The 22,805-nt window shown below is 35.2% G+C and overlaps 1 protein-coding gene across 1 annotated transcript in view; it reads right to left on the minus strand.

Moving 5' to 3' along the window:
• Positions 1 to 210: 210 nt before the first annotated feature.
• Positions 211 to 22,805, minus strand: part of SLC12A2 (solute carrier family 12 member 2) — a 102,062-nt gene continuing 79,467 nt past the window's right edge. The window contains exons 18-27 of the mRNA XM_008699034.2: positions 21,388 to 21,494; positions 17,964 to 18,043; positions 15,151 to 15,276; positions 12,216 to 12,263; positions 10,658 to 10,780; positions 9,073 to 9,184; positions 6,964 to 7,050; positions 5,556 to 5,691; positions 4,543 to 4,610; positions 211 to 3,126 (exon numbers count right to left, since the gene is read on the minus strand). Of these exons, the coding sequence (XP_008697256.2) occupies positions 2,991 to 3,126; positions 4,543 to 4,610; positions 5,556 to 5,691; positions 6,964 to 7,050; positions 9,073 to 9,184; positions 10,658 to 10,780; positions 12,216 to 12,263; positions 15,151 to 15,276; positions 17,964 to 18,043; positions 21,388 to 21,494 (1,023 nt within the window). The 3' untranslated portion in view covers positions 211 to 2,990. The remainder of the gene's footprint in view (positions 3,127 to 4,542; positions 4,611 to 5,555; positions 5,692 to 6,963; positions 7,051 to 9,072; positions 9,185 to 10,657; positions 10,781 to 12,215; positions 12,264 to 15,150; positions 15,277 to 17,963; positions 18,044 to 21,387; positions 21,495 to 22,805) is intronic.

Raw genomic sequence — 22,805 nt, forward strand, 5'->3', positions numbered from 1 at the left:
TGGTTCAATCACACTGTCAAATATCAATAGTGATCATTTCAAAGGCTTAGAGATAGTGCACAATTTCAAACAACCTTCTAAGGTATGCATATTAAACGTAAAAGCCACTAAAAAACTCAGACATTGTGAAATCACAGTTATATAAATAGGGCACATCACGAAGTTGCCATAGATTTATAAAACAGATAAAATAGAAGAGTAGACATTAAATAGTTTTAATGAATCCACTTCCTTTATTGCAGTAACCTCTGTACAAAGCAGCAACTGCAATACTCAACGTTAAAACATTAGAAAAGCATTTGTGTGACAGTTATAGTACAGTATTATCAAAATATGACATTTTCAAACTTAGTAGATAAACATCCACCAGAGCTCAAATCTTTAAATTATTTCCATAGTCTTTTAAAAATATGTAATGTCAGAAAGCATACAAAAAGAATGTAAAAGGAAACCTAGAATACAAATGAAATAATGTAACAAATAAATATCTGATTTAATTAACCGTTAATCATCAGCTTAACACCACCATTCTCTCTAAACCCAATGAGTATTCACCTATAGGAATAACGAACTGTCAAATGCCATTGCATATTTATTTCCAAGTTATCACCAATGATTAGAACTCAAAAAAAACATTTTGGCATGAAAATAATCAAATTCAGCATAAACAAAATAAACTAGAATAGCTTCAACACTAGCTAGCATCTCTAAGAAGTGCTGAACTTTATTAGAGTACTACAACGACCTTGAAAATTTTGACCTGGTGTCTAGTGTTAAGTGAAAGTAATGCATTTTTTTTTAAGTGAAAAGTTTCTTACATTATTTCACAGACAATATTACCCCCCCATTATGCATATTTAGATATATTTTATGTACTTTATACACATATGTATGATGCATGACATTTGGTTCCTGCAGTACAGATCACAATGATGGTTTCCTGAATGGGAAAAATTCAAAAAAAAAAAAAAAATAAGTGTACCTGTGCACATTTCAAGATAGCAGCACTCAGTTCATGCCCTATTATCCATTTAAAAAGTTCAAACACGGTATTGTTTACTGAATAAGATGACATTTCTACTGTCTTTCCTCCAAAACACTACAAAACCTGCAATAAATGGAACAACGCTGTGAGTTATAATGTAGGGGGAAAAAAAAACCTGGAAAAACAATTACTTCATTTTAACATTCAAAATTCAAAATTATTATCAGATCCCCACTTTTCTATTCATTTTGTGTATGCTCACGCAGCAAAAATACTGCACTATTGACAACAGTAGTGATTTTATCGCTATCTATCCAGATTCATGAAAAACTGCATATAGTCTTCACCACCGAAAGTTATACCAATGAACTCACTGAACAGCACTGTAAAGGGTGTGTTCTCCGTTCCTCCCTGAACAGTAACTGTGTGAAGTTACATGCCCTTCAAATGATCACCGCTGTTCTCTGTGAAACCTGTCTCTTTCAATCTAATTTTGAACTTATGTTTACTGAAACCAAAACATGTTAATCGAATGAATCTTGATCACTTTTAAATGCAAAAAACCAGCAACATAAATGTCATTATATATACACATATGCATCTGTGTATGCATACACACATACATACACACATACAGATATGTAGACATATATCCCTTGAAATGTTTTTAGGAAATCCTTCCTTGAATAAAAATGAAAAACTTCACATTAATAATTGTATATAAAGCTTTTAGTAACAGTACGTATGCACTGTCAAAATTGTACTAGTAGACTATGATGTCAAAACAGACATTCCAAAAGCACAAACTGGCAGTTTTTCTTAACACAAAAGTTTTAAAGTATTAAGAATGGATTAAATTTAAATGTTCAGAATAATCTGTTCAAACCTGAGTATATTAATTAAGACTAAGTGTACTTGACAATTGAATGAATTAAGCCTAAAAACATTTCACTAAGAAACCAGTGGTCCATTTAACCATTTGATGAAACACTAAATATTTTAATGATTTATAAAGGATGTGTATAGTGGAATTCCACATATTGTTTATTGAAATACTCTATTTAATGACATTGCTTTGTCTAATTTTCCTCGAGAAAAATCTTTTAGCATTTCTTAAAAATCCCTCAAGATTTGAGGAAAACTATAAATTAGGACAGATCTCTCTTCTAATAGATACAAATCATTTTGAGGACTTTGGTCTAAAGAATGACAACAGGGGATTTTTCAGCATGGTATACAGAAGTACTGAATAAATCTTCAACCTTCTCTAAGATTTCAAATAAAAATACAAATAACAGCCAATTAGAGATTTAAAAAAAAGAAAGGTTTATTGGGTCTTTTTTCCCTAGATCTACATTTTATACATACCCAGACAAACCTAACCTTTCGGCTACCATTTTTGTTTGTATTGTTTTGTTTTGTTTTTTTCGCATTTTTTATTAACTTGCCCTAATTCTCACCTTTAGTATCTAACAGATACCTTTATAAAAGTAATAGAAAACATACAGTACTCAACACTAATTGGTCAATGGAAGAAGAAAAGCAGTGTCCATTTCATTTTAAGGTGGGAGAGACTAGAAACGAAATAACAGCTAAAGGCAAAATTTGACATTCTATAAATTTATAAAAGAGGATATATGGATGAAATTTGGTTAATTTCAGAAGGCACCTCAAGGCTAAAGGCTTTTTGTACTCCTTTCATCAATCATAAAATAACACACTTTTATTGCTATTCAAGTAGCAAAGGAAAACTTTACTCTCGTGAGCCTCAGTCCAACAACGAGGAATCATCATCATTCGTTAAGACTGAAATACAGAACTGACTAGAACTGAAGTCTCCATACACATATCAGTGGAGCAACGTCCCTGTGTGCTTTCAAATTAATGAAAAAGTGAAAGAAAAGTCACAGTTCGCCATTGTCATGTTAATGTGTCTTTGAAGATTTCAGTGACTTCACTAGGCACTCAAGTACCATCTGGAGGGCTATCCACTGTACTGGGGCATTTAAGAATAGAAGGTAAGGACACTCTGATGATTCCCACGGACTAGGAGAATTGGTGGTAGGTCCTTCGAAAGAGCTTCTAACCATGCCATATAGAGAGCACTAGACACAGCACCTTTCCGGGCAACTGGCAGACTCCTGGTATCAAAAAGCAAAGGAAAATTAGGTAATGCATTAAGCTGAGAAAAATAAAATGTAATAAAAATTATATATTGAGTCACGAATAATAGTAACTAAAAAGTACAGTGCTTACACATTATTTTGGAGTGCAGGCAAATTATGAACATGGTGTAGCAATCACTATACTCATAGCACTATTCCCCCCTTTTCATGTTTGAACAAAAGATTTTTAAAAATTCATCTAATAAGAACAGAAATGAGTATTTCTATAAACTGCAACACATTTGGTATCTAACATTAAACCTCCCATTTCCCCTTCTTCAATAAGGACAGAATTCTTCTGGGAGAAAGGGATGTTTCTACCTAAATTAAGAAAGCAGAAACCACACATGGATAAATGAGATTCAAACATAATTAATTCTACATATTAGTTTTCAGCTTTTCGTATCTTTCTGGGCTTTCATTTGTATCTGTAGATAGTAGTAGTAGTAATCAGCTGCTCCAGAGAGTGTTTCTCTCTAGATTTCTAGGTTTTAACATATTACATTACAGATACCTGATCAGCAGCAGCAACACTTGAAATTTCCTGCTGTTTTGTTTTTTGTTAATCAAAATAACAATCCTTTGGTATTACTTTATTTCATCATTTGCCATATTTTTGGAGGCCTGAAATTTTTTTTTTTTAACCTATTTAAGGACCCCCGCTTCATGATGGAGAAAATTTGGGTTCAAGTAACATGTAGCTAATCTGACTTAGTGAAAGAAAAGCCAGATAGTATCTATATCCACATGGAAGACAAAACGTCTGTATGTAATGTTTTTGTGTGGAAACATGGGGCTGCAGATTCAGACAGGAACCACTTTTTAAATTTAATCCCCAAGACAACTCTATGGTATTACTTCTAGGAGGATGTTGGCTGGGGTCCAAATTTTCTTTTTTTTTAAGATTTTTTTTTTTTTTTAATTATTTCAAGTACAATCTACGTAGCCCCAATGTGGAGTTCGAGCGCACGACCCCAACGCCAAGAGTCAAATGCTCTAACTGACTGAGCTAGCCAAGTGTCCTACACCTCACCCTAGGGTCCAAATTTTAACTTGAGGCCCTCATACCTCGCATATGCTTAACGCCTATGCTGTACTGTCCTTCAAGCCAAGGAATTTTTAAAAGGTGGGAAAAAAGATAAAGGAAAAATTCCAGAATAAACTATTATGATAAAGAATTACTTAGATTCTTGCTTTTCTTTCCTCCTACCTTAAATGATTTCTCCATATGCTTAGAGCAAAGCGTATTAACGAAAGTCTGCGTTTTCTTTCTTCTATCTAGTTAAGTCATTACTGGGGTTTATATAGGTATGTACTTGGTATGGAAATTGATCCTAATTGCATGATCCTAAAATGAATGCTCAAGAAAATCTGAGTATAGACAGTACTTACATGACAATGATATTAGCTGTACTTGAATGTTCCTTTAATAATTCATTTAACCTGATCTGCCGGTAGGTCTGAAATGAAACAGGACAAAGTCATTCCTGGACCATTTGAAAAGCGGAATTTAGTGTAGTTCACAGAACTATAAGTAAACAATAAGAAACTAAAAGAGTTTTGCTGTAATGAAAATACCTGTCCCTTAATTTAGAAAAGAATTAATGATTTAAAAAAGTTAAAAATTGAGCTACCCTATGATCCAGCCATTGCACTACTGGGTATTTACCCCAAAGATACAGACATAGTGAAGAGAAGGGCCATATGCACCCCAATATTCATAAAAGCATTGTCCACAATAGCTAACTTGTGGAAGGAGCCGAGATGCCCTTCAACAGATGACTGGATTAAGAAGATGTGGTCCATATATACAATGGAATATTACTCAGCTATCAAAAAGAACGAGTTCTCAACTTTTGCTGCAACATGGACGGCACTGGAGGAGATAATGCTAAGTGAAATAAGTCAAGCAGAGAAAGACAATTATCATATGGTTTCACTCATCTATGGAACATAAGAACTAGGAAGATCGGTAGGAGAAGAAAGGGATAAAGAAAGGGGGGTAATCAGAAGGGGGAATGAAGCATGAGAGACTATGGACTCTGAGAAACAAACTGAGGGCTTCAGAGGGGAGGGGGGTGGGGGAATGGGATAGGCTGGTGATGGGTAGTAAGGAGGGCACGTATTGCATGGTGCATTGGGTGTTATATGCAACTAATGAATCATGGAACTTTACATCAAAAACCAGGGATGTACTGTATGGTGACTAACATAATTAAAAAAAAAAAAGAACTAATTATTTATACACACTGTTCACATACAGATCCAACTTAGAGGAGACTGAATTTACACAACTGGTTCCTCCTGTAACAAACGACAGTTCTTGATACTTACAAGACGACTTCCTTATTTAAAAAAAAAAATCCATGGAATATTAAGGAAAAGAAAGCAGAAGAGACAGCTACCTTGGTCTTATAGAGTTCAAGCTCATTGTCTGTTATTCGCCACGGTTCATCTTCTTTCATTTTATCTGCAATATCTTGTTCTTTGTCATCTTCATGAAGTCTGTACGGCTCAATCATTTCATCAAAAGCTACAATACTTTAATAAAAAAAAAAAACAGAAAGAACACTGACAATTAACCTCAATTTGAATTCCTTAACACTAAGATCTCCAATGCTAAATTAGACCTTGAGAAGTAGTGTTTTCCATCTATTATGCTCATTTCCCTACCCTGACTTGTAACCATCACTTCGGCAACTTATTCAGAAAACAGCAACTGCTAGTTTCTCAAACTGATAAGAAATTTAGAACTGTATTCACATAATAGAATTCCAAGTTCAACTGCTCACACTCACCTCTCTGTATTTACCCCCTGCTCCTATGCCCACCGTCCTCAACCTACGTACATTTCCATCACAGTAGCTAACGTGATCCTTTTGAGCAATATGTCAAATTGTATTGCTCCTTTACTCAAAATACTCAAAAGCTTTCCTAGTTTAAGTACCAATGAATATAAAGAGGAACGGTAGTAGAAAAGGTATTAGACTATTCTGAAGAGAGGAGTGGGCAGATACTGAACATTTAAGATGCAGAATTAATCTCTAGGTCCCCAGATACTTAATAGGGTAAAAGAGAGTAAAAGAACATCAACATTCTAACCCTCTATAAATGTGAAAAACATTTTTCAGTATCAAGTCTCATACAAAGCTCCTGGTTTATATTATTTTATAAAAGGAAATAAATCCTTCCCTGATCATAACCTTACCAAGTATACCTGGTTATTTTCTATTTAATTCTTTACACTAGCTTCATCATTTATTCAACATTCATTTGAGAATAATTAAAATTATGCCTGTTAGTATAAATATATACATATTTACAACATCCTCTATGTACCATTTTCAGGTAGAATATTCCATGAGTATACTTTTCTTTGACTCTTGAGAATTCTGAATGTAACTATTATAGGCAAATTCTTAGATTCTCCTATTTTAGTAATAAAGCAAAATAGTAAAAAGTAGTACATAACATGGAGTAGGGACTGAGTGGTGGTAATGGATACAGGCATGAACAGTGGAAATTTAAAGAACCATGTGGCATTTCTGTGGCATTAGGATTTTCGGAAATTACTTATACAACAGTAGTTGAATTCTCTGAAAACTGAAAGCCCTTCAGACTTCCTCTGGGATCTGCTTCAGGCATGCCAACCGTCAGTGTCAGATTAGAAAGCGCTGACTTCACATCTAACTAACAGCAGGCAAAACCCCAGGTAATTAGTTGAAGCTGAATGATCTGTTACCGGAATATCTGAGTAGGCCACCCATAAAAGAATCAAGACATTTGCACAGAGTAATTGATCCAACAACTTACTTTTCTTTCTTTGGTTTAGTATTAATATCTCCTAAGACCATGATATCAGAGAAGTCTATCCGGAACTTGCTAAGCAAAGTAGCCATCCTAAAACAAAAATGAATAGCATTGAGATACACGAAAGCTGTACGCAAGTATTTTTATTCTATTTAGGGCTGAATCACTGTATCTGAAAAAGCATGATTTATAGGAAAACTGTATCAGGTGCTAAACAGAGTCCATCTGACTTAATTCACATTGTATGTTCACCTAAGTAGACATCTAAATTCCCTGAGTAGAGTCTCCTGTTACATTCTTTTACTTTCTCTGAATCTCATCTTAGTATCCAATAAAGAACGGGTACAGCAAGACATTAATAATGAAATCTGAATGGCAACTAGTTTTTAAATTTATTTTTTTTCACGGGGAGTGAAACAGACCTCCAGTTACAGAACGAACAAGCCGCAAGGATGAAAGGTACAGCACGGGGAACAGTGAGTGGTATTTCCTAGCGCTGCCTGGTGACAGATGGCAGCGGCCACTGTGGAGAGCACAGCATGACACACGGACATACTGAATCACCCTGCTGTGCTGCAGCTAATGTAACCCTGTGTGTCAGCTCTACCTCAGTAAAGACTTTTTTAGACAAAATTATATTGGCAAGTATATGGATTTCAGCAAAAACTAGTAAACACTTGTAAGCTTAATTATTTTTGGATTATTCTTCCATCCATGAAGAATGCATATCTCAAGGTCTAAATAGGACTTTTTGGGGCCAAACTAAGGCTATAACTGATGGCAAATGAAGTTCACAGAATTTTGAGGTGGGGAGACTGGGACAGACATGAAAAAGGGGCTCCAATAAGCCTCTGAGTTTTCAATAAAGAAATATGTTTTTGGAGGCAGAGATGGCAGTGAAGCCTTGGAGGCAAAAATAGAAAGTGGAAACATACATACAGGAAAAGCAGTTAGCAAAACAGGATTCTATCTTCAATAAAATGAGTTTTCTAAATTAAGATATTAGAAAACAGACTGGCTACAGGTTTAACTTTTAAATTATTTCTACTATTTCTTGCATACTTCACTGTTTGAGATAACACTTCGCTGAATTCCAGTATAAATCTACTACGTGTGTAGTAGATATTTGTGTTAGGGCCCACAAACCTCAAATCAAAGATACGAAAATCAATATAAAATAAGCCCCAGAACGCAATGAGTGGTACCAAGTATGTTGTTATTCAGGAAGGTAGGGTAATAACCGATGGGGAGACATGGGTAAAAAAAAAAAAAAGAGGAAAGGTATTATGAAGAAAGTGATAGCAATGCAGGACGTGAAAGGATGGAGCATTTCCACAGAGAAGAGCTATTTCTAGTAGAGATGAGGAAAGAGTAGGAAGGAATACGAGTCTGAAATTGCGTGTTTAGGGCAGGTGCAGAACTGTAAAATGAAGTCTAAGGCAGAGTTGGGGGAACAGGACAGACCTCCGATGGTATGTAACAGAGAGGAAACTGAAAGTATTTTGGGCAGAGGAATCATATGATCAGAGCTCTGGTTTCCAAATGTGAGCTCAGGAGCAGTGTGTACAATATATGCTGAAAAGGTCAAAGACAAGACACGGGGTACTTAGCGAGGCTCTGGAACCAGAACTAGAATGGTGACAGCACAGGGGAAATCAGTGGGTGACAATGGCATTCTGCGTTTCTGTTGTCTGCAAGTCTACAAAATGTATCTCACATGTGAATATGTAATTTGGGGGCACATCCCTGATTTTGATTTAAAAAGGTGCTTAACAGTCTAATGCTCCAAGTTTTTAGTACTTTCTAAAATGTCAACATAGGAAAAAACAATAGCACTAAGTACCTACAACTTCAACAGGAAGACTAAATTAAAGAGAATGTGGTCTATTACTCCACACACACACACACACACACACACACACACACACAAAGAGAGAGAATGTGGTTTTATTCGTTTAGCTAGAATTTTTAGCTTCGGTATAGAACAGGGCAACATGACTGATTTTCTGGATTGTCTCTGTTTTATCCTATCAAATAAATAGTGTAATGTACTGCAATAATGAAATATATACTGGAATAAGATAAATGCTCTTCAATTTAAGTTAGACTTACGCTCTCCGGTCATGGTCTATTCGATTTATTTTCCCACCAATGAATACTCTGATCTTACAGTCTTTCCACTTTTTCTTGGTAGTCAGAAGATAAGGTATCAATAAAGTCAAACCTGAATCACAAAAAAATAAAAAATCATTTACTATATGTTAATTTCTCAATTAAGAACTTTTAAGTCAATTTAATCTCTAAAAACACGTTTACTACAACTCAGCATTAAACACAATTTTTCTTTCCGTCCTTTCTTAATAATTCGGTCAAAAAGCCATGAGGTAGGCCTGAACAAAGAGGAAAGCCCAATGGAGTCAGGCCCATGTGAGGAAGGCAGTGAGATGGGGAGAGTGGCCTGGCAGTCAGAAGATCAGTCACATACAGAAGGAATAAGGAAATGAGAGAATTCACTGAACCTAATGGAAGCCAGGTTTCTCTCTGAAATGAGAAATACAACAAGGGAGAAGCTAGACTGAAGCCTGCAGTGTTGAACTGGAATTGGTTTTCAATCTATACCTACATATACAAACATATACATGTGTGTTTCTGAGACCCGTCCACTGAGAGGGCCTGGGGGAGTAGGGACACCCTAGTAGCCACAAGCGTATTTAATGCCATGATCATTGTTCCTAAATATTTTTCTCCACTAAAAGCAATCTGGGCTCCTTGGGCAGATGGTGATTCAATGGCTGGTGTAGGCCAAGTACAAAAGTGAGCCTAGAACATCTCATTATTTCAGAAAATAAAAAACAACGGGGAAATCACAAGCAGACATACAAGTTAGTCTCCAGAGGATCTTGCTAGCCAAATACGGGAACAATGTGAACATCAAAACAAATCATGAGAATGACAAATCATCTACTGAATACAATGGGAATCGATGAATCCGCAAGGACAGAAATAAGGAGAAGGCTCTTCCTTCCTTACAATAAAATGTCAACTAATAAATGAGGAAGAATTAGCAGGATTGGAAAATCATCATTTGACAACCACAAACACACCACACCAACAATAGCAAGAGGCAAAACCATCAACGGAGGCTACAGATGGTGGGTGGTAAAAGTTGCAGTAATAATGGCCTATTTACATAACCCCAAAGTACCTTCCCATCCCCTAATACGGGTAACTACACAAAGCGAAACAGTCACTTCTCATTCTCAAGATCTAGTGAAAACCAGCTTACTGAGTGGTCAAAGTGAACTTCACCAATGATGAGGCAAATCAACATCATGAGCCCCCTGACGAAATACAGACAGAAGAGCAAGGCATCACTGCTGTGAGATTTCTTCCAAAATGATGTAACTTCAACCAATTATGATGAAAGAGCAAATGGTACTTCAAATCTAGTGACATTCTAAAAATGGTCAGTAATATTAAAAAAAATGTTAAGGTCATGAGCTCAAGGAAGAACTGGTCAACTTCCAAAGTGAAGGACACTGAAGAGATAACAATTAAGCCTGACGCCTGATTCTGAAATCAATCCTGTTGCTTTGGGGAATGTTGTCTGTGACTGAAACATACACGCCATTTCTCAATACCATTCCCACAACTTCAGTTTATGTAAAATTGCTAAAAAGCATATTAACAACCTTACCTCCATCATCAAAAAGCCACCAGACGTCAATAGTGTTCTTCCCTTGTTTTTTCTGAAACTGTGTACTAGCTTCAAGAAGCTTTTGGTCAGCCACATTTAAGGGCACAGCAGGGCCTTTGGATTCTAAAGGATTAAACAGAAAAATAAGATGTAAGGGAGATAAATATTAAGCCCCTTTTGCTGAATTCCTATAGTTTCCTAACTTTTGTGTATTTCAATATTTATAATGCAGATAATTGTATATGGAGTCCATCACAAGCTTTCAGTTGTTTAAAATTTAAATGTACTTTTTGAAAAATGGTTATGGATAAATATATCTTTACAAGAGCTAAACTCATCCAAAGTATCTTGTCTAATTTCTAACATTTTGAAGCATTGTGAAAGAAAGAGAATCATAAATACCAATCAAGAATATTGTAACTGACTGCTAGATTTTAATTTTTGAGAAGCCATTTTAGGCTAACTGGACAAATTAATTTTATGCCTATTCTGTGAACATATTTCTTTTGTAATGTGGTTCCTCAATAATATAAAGATCAAAAAAATTTCTTACACATAATGTTGTTATAAATAATATAAAAGACAGAAGGAAGTGGAAGACAAATGAATACAATCTAATGATTATCACAGTGAAACCTCCAAGTATAAAGAAGGACACCCTCATCTTGACCTAACTTGTCCCCTCGGTATGTGATGCCCAAAGAAAAGAGCCACGTAACGACACATCTTTCTTTGAAGCACAGAAAGATGGTGGGAACTCCTTGGAAGGGCACCGTCTGCTGCAGGTCTCAAGAATAAAACACCAAGGGAGTTCCCATTTATAGTCCCAGGAATTACAAAATTAAAAAAAAATCAGCACTGACTCTATGAGCAAGCAAATGACCATTATGAGACTCCTACACTAAATTTTTAATAGCAGGAATCCAAGGAGGAGACCCGATCACTTCTGCAGGATGTGTCATTCACTTCTCATGCTGCCATGATGCACGCAAACATGACGAATGATTTTGCATGATGACATAATATGGCTGCCAAACCACACTGCTCCGTAACTCTCACCTCTATCTCCTTCTCATAAAAGTCATGCACGGGGACATGACTGTGTATCTCCCAAACGCAGCAGGGCTGTGAGAAATATTGTAATTTTTGAAATGAAAAATATATTAGTATCAAAATTAAGGGCTTGGCTGGGTACAACTGATGGTAAAGAATGCAAGTGACACCGGCAAAGAGACCCATTTCAGTGTCTCTGCTTATCATCTGAACCATGCAGTTTAAAATAAAAAAACTAATATTGACAATCAGGGTTTGAGTATTTCAGAAATGCTAAGATGATTTAAAATAATTTTTCTTTCATGTAATACCTTTCCCTGGGATGATTTAACTTTTTTAGGTGAACTAAAGATTATTTTTTTCTAATCTGCATTCAATAAATAACTGTAACATCACCTCGCCATGGAAATAAAAACTCAGGTAAAAAAATAAAATAGCAGAGTTGGAGTTAAAGAGTTAACAGTATGAAAAAGGGGATTAAAATAAAATGATGAAAAATGCCTGCCTTTTTTCAACAGTGGTTGAGTTGGAGTCTTGCCATCCTCTTCCTCATCTAGATTATGTTTAAAAAACACAAAATATAAGTTAATTGCCTTTATATTAATAAAATAATGAAAATGTAAATAGAGCACATTTATAAACAAAGCACAGTATGAAGAGACAGGCTGTGAAAAATAATCAAGACTGAAGATAGGTATTGTCTACACTGAATGTTGAGGATTTTTAAAAGCAAACATATCTTTAGACCCCCTCCAAGAGGGTCACTGATTAACACTCACCCCTAAAGTTTATTCCTGTAAAACTGATAAAAACTTCCACAGGATTTTTAAACTTTAAAATTTTCATACTTGAAATCGGTTGAAAAGATTGTTGGCTTATAGAATAGAAATATGACATTAAAAAAGGACATTGCAGATAATATCTATATTTTAATCACTGCCACTGCATCACTGTGCAAATGACTGAAAAGTGATTTTAGAAACATATAATGGATATTTGGTATTTGTAAAAGTTAATCACTTGAAATAATAAGGAATTTGATCAGAGACAGTCTTTTGGTTTATATAAAATACCAGGTTATACAGGTCTACAAATATATATATATATATATACATAAAATATAAGCATATATATGTTTATGCATATACATATATATGCACGCAAGTACTGGCTCATCTATATTTCAATATCTGTAAGTATTTTCTTGAGTTAACGGTTTTCCTAATCTCCCTAGTTTTTTTCTTCATATAAGCTTCCTTTCGTTGTCTGAGGCATAGAGAACTCCCGACTTGGACAGAAAGGAGTTCACTGCTCTTGAGTCAGTGGCTCCCAGGATTCCAGTATTATTACCTTTAATTCTTTTCCTGGCTGTGTGAGCTTGAACTAGTTAACTCCTCACCTTCCTTGTTAGTAAGAAGGGTGAAGGATACCTACCTCTTCAGATCATTATGCTGCAAGCATGAAAGCACTCATCTCAGTGCCTAGCACAAAGTAAGCATTCAAAGGGCACTCTTTTTGTCCCCTTGCCTTCTGTGTGCCCCAATAACCAAGACAGACATGCCAAACATCTAGTATTATGTAATAATTACACAAGAATGATTGTCTGAAGACTTCAAATAGTATATGTAATACATGTAATATATATCATGTTATATATATATATAATATATATTATTATAATTATGTAATAATTACATAAGAATGCTTGAAGTCTGAAGACTTCAAATTATATAAACTTTTCTACAGTTTCTAGGCTAATTTTTAAAATAACTGGCTAGAGAGAAAAACACAAACTAAAATAAATACTATTTTTGAACACTAATTTCTTATGCCTACGATGGAACAAAAACATTTCAATGATTACATCTGATTTTATAGGATTAAATATTTTTGTTCTTATAAAGTAGGTATTTGATACTATCTGTCTTTGATGATAATAAAAATATATGGGCACACTGTGTATTCATTTCAAAGAGCTCAAAAAAATGTCAAGGAAATCCTGACACTTAAAAATGACTTACACTAAGGTGTTTAAAGATATTAAAGGTATTTATATTTTTATAATAAAAAGGCAAGAAGATTCCCACTCTGTACAATAATGACTTCACAAGACTGTGACATGCAGTCATGAGCTAACGTACGGGTACCACCCACTGCAATGTGGGAGGCACAGAGTAGATGCTTGATGTACTAACTACTTCTTCCTTTCCCATCATAGTTTTACCTATCAATTCCTAACAGATTCTGTAAAGAAAGGAACTATTCTAGGAAAAAGAAAATGGTAGTAAAAATAAAAAGTAGGAGAAAATGAAAGCATGTATACCATAAAATAAAAATAAATGCAGGAACATAACAGTTATCAAATCTTTATTATAGAGTTTTGAGATGAAAGAGGAAAAAATTATAATCGAGACAGCAAAGAACTTAAAGGGAAAATGGGTGTCAACTAAAGCCTCAACTACCACTACTCTAAGCATACAAGGTAAGAAAGCAGAGAAATAAAAAGCAACAGCAATGTTTCTGCATAATCTGGAAAAGATCAATTTCAAAGAGACAGGATTTGTCCAAGGTAATCGATTTCAGAAAAAGAATGTAATTGTTTGATAGGAATCAAAAACGTATGATATGGTTTGATGATTTACAGTGCAGTTTTTACTTGTTGTGTGCCAGCTGGGGCTAAGACAGATGGAGATACTGGACTGATCAGAGGTAGGAGAGTGAGGGTGGGAGAGTAAGATTTGGAAGTCATCCCTCTTTCCATAAACGTGACATAGATATATGGATGAAATTATCTGAAAGCCTCATGAGATTCAGAAACCTGTGTGTGGCTTAATGACATGAGCCACCACGGGTAACATGGTCTGCAAGTACGGCCTAACGGTTCAGTAACCAAATACCAACAGCTCGTTCCTTCAAAGAGACTAAATGTGGAATAAAATTGCATTTCATTTTTTATTACATGGTTTTACCTCAACAACTCCAGGTGCAGTAGATGTAAAAAATACTCGGAATTTCTCAGCAAATAAATAAAATCCCTGGTATTTAAATATCTTGAATTATGGAAAAATTAGGTAGATTATTTTTATCAATTTCATTCCTTTCAGGGTTATCTTATGCTCTACTGCATTACTCTCAAATTACCACATTTCTTTCCAAGTTCAAATTTAACCTATGCTTCAAGCTAAGTTGTTCAAAGTATAAATAAAAACATACAAGAACAAATGAGTGTAATTAACTGGCATGTTTTCTGTTGTACAATCTACTTTAATACTTGAAAAATAACTAGTCATTTTGTAGCCATCCATTTTACCTTATCAACTAGAAATGAGCAGTACAAATTAGAGAAGGGCTTACTTAGTAAGACACGTTACATAATAAAACCCATTTCTCCCAAAATTAAACATTACCATGAATATATCTCTCGTCTGAATAAAAATTACCTTTGTGTGTAACAGCTTTCTCATCAGATGGTTTTGAAGTATCTAAATCCGATTTTTTACCATATTCCATACTTAATACCACATCCTTGACACCAGGAGATTTTTCTTGTGATGACAATAATTCTTCTATGGACATGAAAGTAATCAAAATGTTATCTAAATCTTGTTTTAAACATTAACGAAAGCAACATGGTATAATATTAATTAAATGACAATTCACAGCAAAGTTTATTATGAAATAGTAAGTTTACAAAAAATGATTTCTTATGTGAACATATGTGATCATCTGTTCTGGAAGGACTACTCACTCAAATTTATCTTGAGCCATGGCTAAGCATCAGACATTTGAATCAGGTGCTGGGGAATTCGTAATGAGTGAGATTCAAGGAACTTAAGAATGTGTTAGACAAAAGAATAATGTATAAAATGTGAATGAATTCTACTCTCAAAGTCATTTACACATGTAAAAACTGTATAATGTGACAAGTGTTCACATACATGTAAGGTGACAGACGACACTGAAAAGTTATACTCCGGACTAGAGAGCTGAAGCCAGAGGATAAGCTCATGGTAAAAGTACCATTTCTTCATTTTTATTTTTCCTTTTTGAAAAGATTTTATTTCTTTGGGAGAGAAAATGAGAGAGCACACAAGTAGGGGGAGTTGCAGAGGGAGGAGAAGCAGGCTCCCCGCTGAGCAGGGAGCCCAATGCAGGGCTAGATCCCAGGACCCTGTGGTCAACCCTACACGAAGGCAGATGCTCCACCGACTGCACCCAGGAGCCCCCATTTCTTCATTTTTAAAGCACTTTTCCCATTTTCTATCTTTTGGGAAGGAGTTAGTCAACAGTTAACTTCCACCATGAAAACATGCATCACAAAGACAAACACCTATGACAATGGACCATCCACACGTAATCCTCGGGATGGATTAGCGTGTCTCATGAGAGAAAGTAAGAGAAACGACATTACCAGACGTACCAACACTATGCTAACAACTTCACAAGCTGTGTCTTTACTGCGACCCATATGAAGTAAGTACAATTTGGGGTTTTTTTTTTAAAGTTTTATTTAAGTAGTCTCTACAGCCAACGTGGGGCTCAAACTCATGACCACAAGATCAAGAGTTGCACCCTCTTCTGACTAAGCCAGCCAGGTGCCCCAGCGATCATGTCTGAAGAGATGAGGAAACAGAGGCTTGGAAGGTGACAGACATGCCCAGGCTACACGACTATTGTACTAAGAGAAAAAGGTGGGATTTTCAAAGGAGCTCTGACCCCACAGCCTCTGCTCTTACTCCTGTGCTGAACCAAATTCCCGTCTCCAAATCCTGATGATGAGTAACAAGAACTTCAAAACAATTTTCATAATGATTATAAGCACACGAAAATATTTTCTTAAAGTTCCAGTCACATTGAAATCTCAGTAAATGACAGAACCATACATATAATTTATTAGTCAAACTGTGATACTGCTGAGCGTGAAAGGGAACACTACAAATTATGTGGTGCTAACGGGTACCCTAAACCTCCATCACTGGTAGTGCAAGAGAGAATGGAAACAGTGTTTTGCAAGGCCTACTCCCGAGGAAGAAAATGCATTTTCAGCAAGCCATACTTTTGTGTTACATGGATAAAGACTTCAAAGCGTTCCTTTCAAAACGGCACAATACCCTTGAAATGGTGGGAGGAGGGGGAGGATTACAACCGCTTAAATACATAAACAAATGACAAAAGTTCATGATGTGCCGCTCAGCTATTCAGGCTTAGCTATTTTGGATGATTGAGTTAATTAACTGATAAGGGTAAAATATTAGGTATGCGGTTTTCTTCAGCTTATAATACTTCTACTAGAAATATTTTCTACTAGAAAATCATTAGAGGCTATGGAATTTTCCAAAGTTTTTATTAAGGTGGGCAAAAGTAACCAGTACACCTTAATTAGATTTTAAGCTTCATCTAAAAACATTTTTTTTAAATGCTTTAAAAATTACATAGTTAGAGAAGAGATTAGTGTCAGGGATTAATGATGGGGGAAAGACAGAGAGTCTTTGGGGGTTTAAAGGGGTAGCACAAGGGAGATCTTTGTGGTGATGGAACAGTTCTGCAATTGAATGTGGTGGTTATATGAATCAACCACATGTGTTACATGGCAGAGAATTACACACATGTTCATGCACACATGCATACACAAGTGTAAGTAAAACTGATGAAATCTGAATAAGGTAAGTAAACTGTCCCAATGTCAATTTCCTGGTTATGACATATTAACGATAGATATGCAAGATGTTACCATTGAGAGAAATAGATGAAGGGTACACAGGACCTGTCTACTATTTCTTTTTTAACTTCTGATGAATCTATAATTATTTCAAAATGAAAAAGTTGAAAAATGATTCATAATTCATAGGGTCTTATCTTTAGACAGAGTAAATGATATCACCAAGTTTAGATTTTCATTATAACTCTATAAAAAAGCATGACCTTCGTGAACATGAAAATGATGATTCAGCAGTCCTTAACATTTTATCCTCTATTTTATTTATCACGTGCTTTTAAAATTTGGCCAATCTAAAACCATAACTAATGCTTGTTTCTCTTAAGCTTATGATTTAGATTGAATTTTATTCTCTCCGTTAACAATCACCACCCATCATCCAGTTTGGTACAAACTGGTGGAGTCAAACAGATCCGATCTTCACATGCCATACAGTAAGTACATGACAGACTTGACGGGTATGTGAGAATGACACATACTTTGCTAACAAAGTCACTTCTATTTTTAAAGTAAAAAACTGATTCAAGCAAGATTTACCTTGTCCTTGAAGATGAGATATATCCAGACCCTCTTTTAGGCGGATAACCACTACTCCATATTGTATGTCAAAGGCGTCACTATAAGAGGGGGAAAAAAAATCAAAATCACAAAAATTTTTGTGTCCTCCTCTATAAAATGAAGGCAATAAGAGATGATTTCTCCTTCAGCTTAAAATGTGCTTTTAAAAATACAGTGAGGCCCATATGATGTTGGTTTCAAATCCTATACCAGTCCCTCTCCTTTTTTCTGTACTACTCTTAAAAACCTCCTAAGTGTAGATCTTTACAGCACTGATACTCTACCTACACCAGCCATTTAAAAGCAGTGCCTGTACTAATATCATATCGTATCAGAAACAAACTAAAATTATAGAAAAATAATGTTAGTATTCCCACCATACTTTATTTAGGCTTATACCGTTAAAGTCAAGATAAATACATGAAGACAAAAGAGATTCTACTGAGAATGGGAACAGGTTGGAGAGTCCAAAGGGATCACTTCTGAAAGGAGTCGGTGTATTTTTTTTTTTTTTAATTTTTGAGCCAGTGTATTTTAAAGCAATTCTTACATTTTTACAGAAACAGTTTAGTAAGTAGTCCAAAGATTTTATATGCAATTGCAGGCATGTATTCATATGTCCTTTTAAGTTTTTTAAACACAAATGGGAGCATCCTATAACACACACAAAGTACATTAAAACCTCAAAGCAACTCTAAAACCACACTTCAATGCTGGAAACTTTGTTGAGACCATGAATCATGTAGATGCAAGTTCTTCTCAAATCTACTGCAAGAATCACAAATTCCTAAACTTCAGATTGTTCCCCAGAGTGTAACAGGCTTAACTTTTATCTTTCATTATTATTTTTAATTGTGTAAGCAACGAATATTCATTATATACAAAAAAGTGATACATAATCTATAGTTATATATAGCAAAAAGAAAAGGTTAAAAGCTAAAAAAAATATCAAATTTTGGTTCCTACTGACACACAGAAAAATATGTTTTATTGTAACAGGTCTTTTATTGGTGTTTTGTTTTTTTTAAATCATGGGGAGACAATGTTGGCCTCATTCCCATAATGAATTAACTAAGGTCTGAAGAGATTCATTGGAAAAAGAAATTAATGGACATATTAACCTACCTCAGCTGTATTATCGAAAGACCTAACACTAGAGAAGAGTAACTATAAGTATTTAAAAAATAGTTACTAAATCACAAGTGAATTAAAATCGATTTGATTAAAGAAAAGCCAGGAAATACAGATTCCTGAGTTTCCTTTGGATTAAAATAGCTAAATGTTTTTGCTATCAACTATAGGGATTTCTATAAGCTATATAATTTCTCTAAGCTATAAAAACTGATTTGGAGTTTCAGACCCTCCATTGCTGTCACTAGGCACAGTAAATACAGTAAACCTCAAATGCTCAAAGTATTTATAATCACAACCAAAACTGAAGTGTCACAAGATAAAAGGATAAGCAATATCATTGCTTTAAAACTGCCATCAGTCTCCATGGCCCTGGAAACCAGAGAGCATTCTTTTACCTATCTTTTAATTGCATCTCACTAGTCTTTCATCTTGAGAAAGGAAAAGCACAGCCCATGGAGGACAGCCCACATGACTTAATTTTTCTTTTGCACTCTCCTTCCTTTCCGAATCCCCATATATACAAAAATACACAGGACAGAGTTAGAAAGGTGGATGAAATCATGCTTACAAACAGTAATAACCCCAAAGCTAAACAGTAGTTGCAGCACCTGAAGATCCAACAGAGCTTTAATTTTACTAAAACCATTTACAAATTACTTGGGAAAACTTACTCATTGTATACTTTACTAATCAATACAAAGAGATGTTTTAAAAAGTAAAGTACGACATCTGGTTACTCCTTCAAAGTTATTTCAAGGTAGCTATGAAAACAAAACTATCCTATGTGGTACAGGTAAGTAATTACGGTTCCAACAGGAGTTCCAGTAAGGGAAGTAACTCGAGTGAGTTAAGGGTAATCAGATCAAACTTCAGAGAAATAAGATTTGAATCTGGTCGTAAGAGCTCCTTTGCCAAATATAATTTTTTTTTAAAAAAAGGACAATTGTTTGTACATAAGGGAATACTTTATAAGGACGAATGAACAGTTCTATTTTACCAGCAGCTGTAGTAAGAAAAATTATTCTTCAATCAAGGATGGTGGTGTGGGGCACCTGGCTGGCTCAGTGCGGAGAGCATGTGACTCCTGACCTCAGGGTTGTGAGTTTGAGCCCCACATTGGGTGGAGAGAGAACTTAAAAAAAAAAAAGAATAGTGGTATGATGGACTCTTAACTATTGAGAATAGAGGGTTGCCAGAGGGGAGTTGCTAGGGGGATGGGAGCAAGAGGTGATGGGGATTAAGGAGTACACTTATCATGATGAGCACTGAGCGATGTAGAGAATTGTTGGATTACTATATGCTATACCTGAAACTAATGTAACACTGTATGTTAACTATATCGGAATTAAAATAAAAACTTAAAAAAACAACGGTGGTGTGAAAGGGCATCTTTATTCTTTAAAAAGCTGTATGAAAGAGATAAAGAGACCTGTTAAGCAAATCCCAGAATATTAGGAAAAGGAAGTACTTCAAAATTAAGAAGAAAATCTAGCAAAAATAAAAAGAAGTTTTATTCTTTTTATTAAATAACTCCCTTCCAAAAAACATTTGTGGTGGATAAAACAGATACATTCATAAAAAATCAACTGTAACAAACAGACTAAAATCAGAAAGAGAAAAAAAAAAAGACAAAGTAACAAAAAAATAAAAAGAATGCATTAGACAATCCATACAAAGGCAGCTGAAGTCATGTAGACCAAAACTACGCTCGCTGATAAATAGCATTCATTTGAAATACCACTATGAAGTGAATAGCACTCAGAATTTACACTCAAGAGGGTAGAAAAGCAAAGCATATAAGTACGCTAAAAAAAGAAATGTAAATGAGCTAATGCACAAATCAAACAATTAACTGCAAAGTCAGTTTCCGAGGAGAGCAAACTGAAACCTTGAGGGTGATATCAGTGATGATACGCCTTTCTCAGCTCCAGATATTATAATGATTTAACAGAAGGTGACAGGTCTGACAACACTGAGGAAATCCGCTCTACAATAGCTACAAGGATACAAGAAAGCCTCCTACCTTAAATGGGAAGCCAGAGTGTGCACATGTGTGTGAATGTCTGAATGTATGAAGAGACATAGAAAGATCAATCAAAAAATTTTAATAGCTCATCAGTCGAAAACCAGATAACCCCATCTGTTCATTCTTATGCTTCTATTAGAAGAGACTATATGAGAAACAGCCTTTACAAACAAGTGAAGGCTTCAAAAACCAGTTCAAGTTTTCATTTTCTGAGCCAAGTTACTGAGTTAAAAGGATACTTACTGAAATATGTTTATGTACATATCCACATCCCTCATATCTGCTTGCAGCCAATCTTTCTTAAATCCAAGGACGAGCGTGTTTGGCTTCATACGCCCAAGACCAGCAGCCTAAAATACAGGAAAAATACAACTTTAAAGATAAACTATTCAGCAAACCATTTTTTAAAGGATCAAATCCTTCAAATGGACAGGCTATAAACATTTTTAAACTGTGCACCCCTATCAGCAAAAATTCTTGAGCATCCAATACATGCAGGTTTAATAAACTATATATATTAATCACCTATTGCTTATGATTAAACATATACAAAAATGGAAGATAAATGCTTTAAAAATTCTAAATGGACACTTTCATACTCACATGATTTGCCAAAATTTCTATTTTTTTAATAAGAAAAAGATAATAGAATATATCTAATCTTTCATATAAATCATAATGAGAGTGGTATTCTTAGGTATCTATTTTGATATCCATTAACACCCAGAAGCAAAAGTCCAAATGGAAGACAAGCATTATTGGTTGCAGTTCTGAATCACATCAACACTAAATTTTGACTTCTTTCTACCAATCATGCACAAGTTTCTCCTGAGAAGTGGCTAAATTCTTCTTAACTTTTCTATCAAATTATTTTTTGTGCAACTCCATCTAGAGTTGCAATCCAATATGCTTAACATATCCCCAAATTCCATGAATTTCTTCTTTTGTAAGATAGTAAAACACACTGATTTTCGAACCCCATTATCTATTTGCAAACCCTCTCTGAGCCCCAAACAATAATTCTCTAACCACAAAAGAGGTAATTACCCATCTCTTGCCTCCCTCCAGGTCCTGGTAACAGCTAATATACTTCTGTCACTTGAATTTGCTTATCCTCGATGTTTCAGTAAGTGTGATCATACAGTGTTTGTCGCTGGTGACTGGTCTATTTTATTTAGCATCATGTTCTCCCAGGTTCATCTGCGTTACAGCATCTATCAGAACTACATTCTTTTGTGTGGCTGAATGATATTCCACTGTTCGTGAATAGCGCATTTTGTTTATCCATTCATCTGTTGACAGATGCTCACATTGTTTCCACCTTTTGGCTAGTAAGAAACGCTATCAACACTGGCATACAAAAATAACAATCTCTTTGAACCCAGCTCCAATTTCTTTGCCTGTATGTCAAGGAGAATTGCTGGTCATATGCGGACCCCACGCTGTGCTGAGGGACCACTGAACCGGTTCACACAGCAGCTACAGCATGCAACAAGCCCACGAGCAATGCCCATACTTCAATTTCTCCACATCCTCAGCAACACTAGTGATTTCTTGGTTTGGGGGGGGGGGGGGGGGGAGAAGGGGTTGTTTTAAATTATAGATATCCTTGGAGTGTAACGTTCTCTCATTGTGATTTTGATATGCATTTCCCTAATGAC

Source organism: Ursus maritimus, unplaced genomic scaffold, assembly GCF_017311325.1.
Source record: "Ursus maritimus isolate PB19 unplaced genomic scaffold, ASM1731132v1 scaffold_5, whole genome shotgun sequence".
Taxonomy (NCBI): Eukaryota; Metazoa; Chordata; class Mammalia; order Carnivora; family Ursidae; genus Ursus; species Ursus maritimus.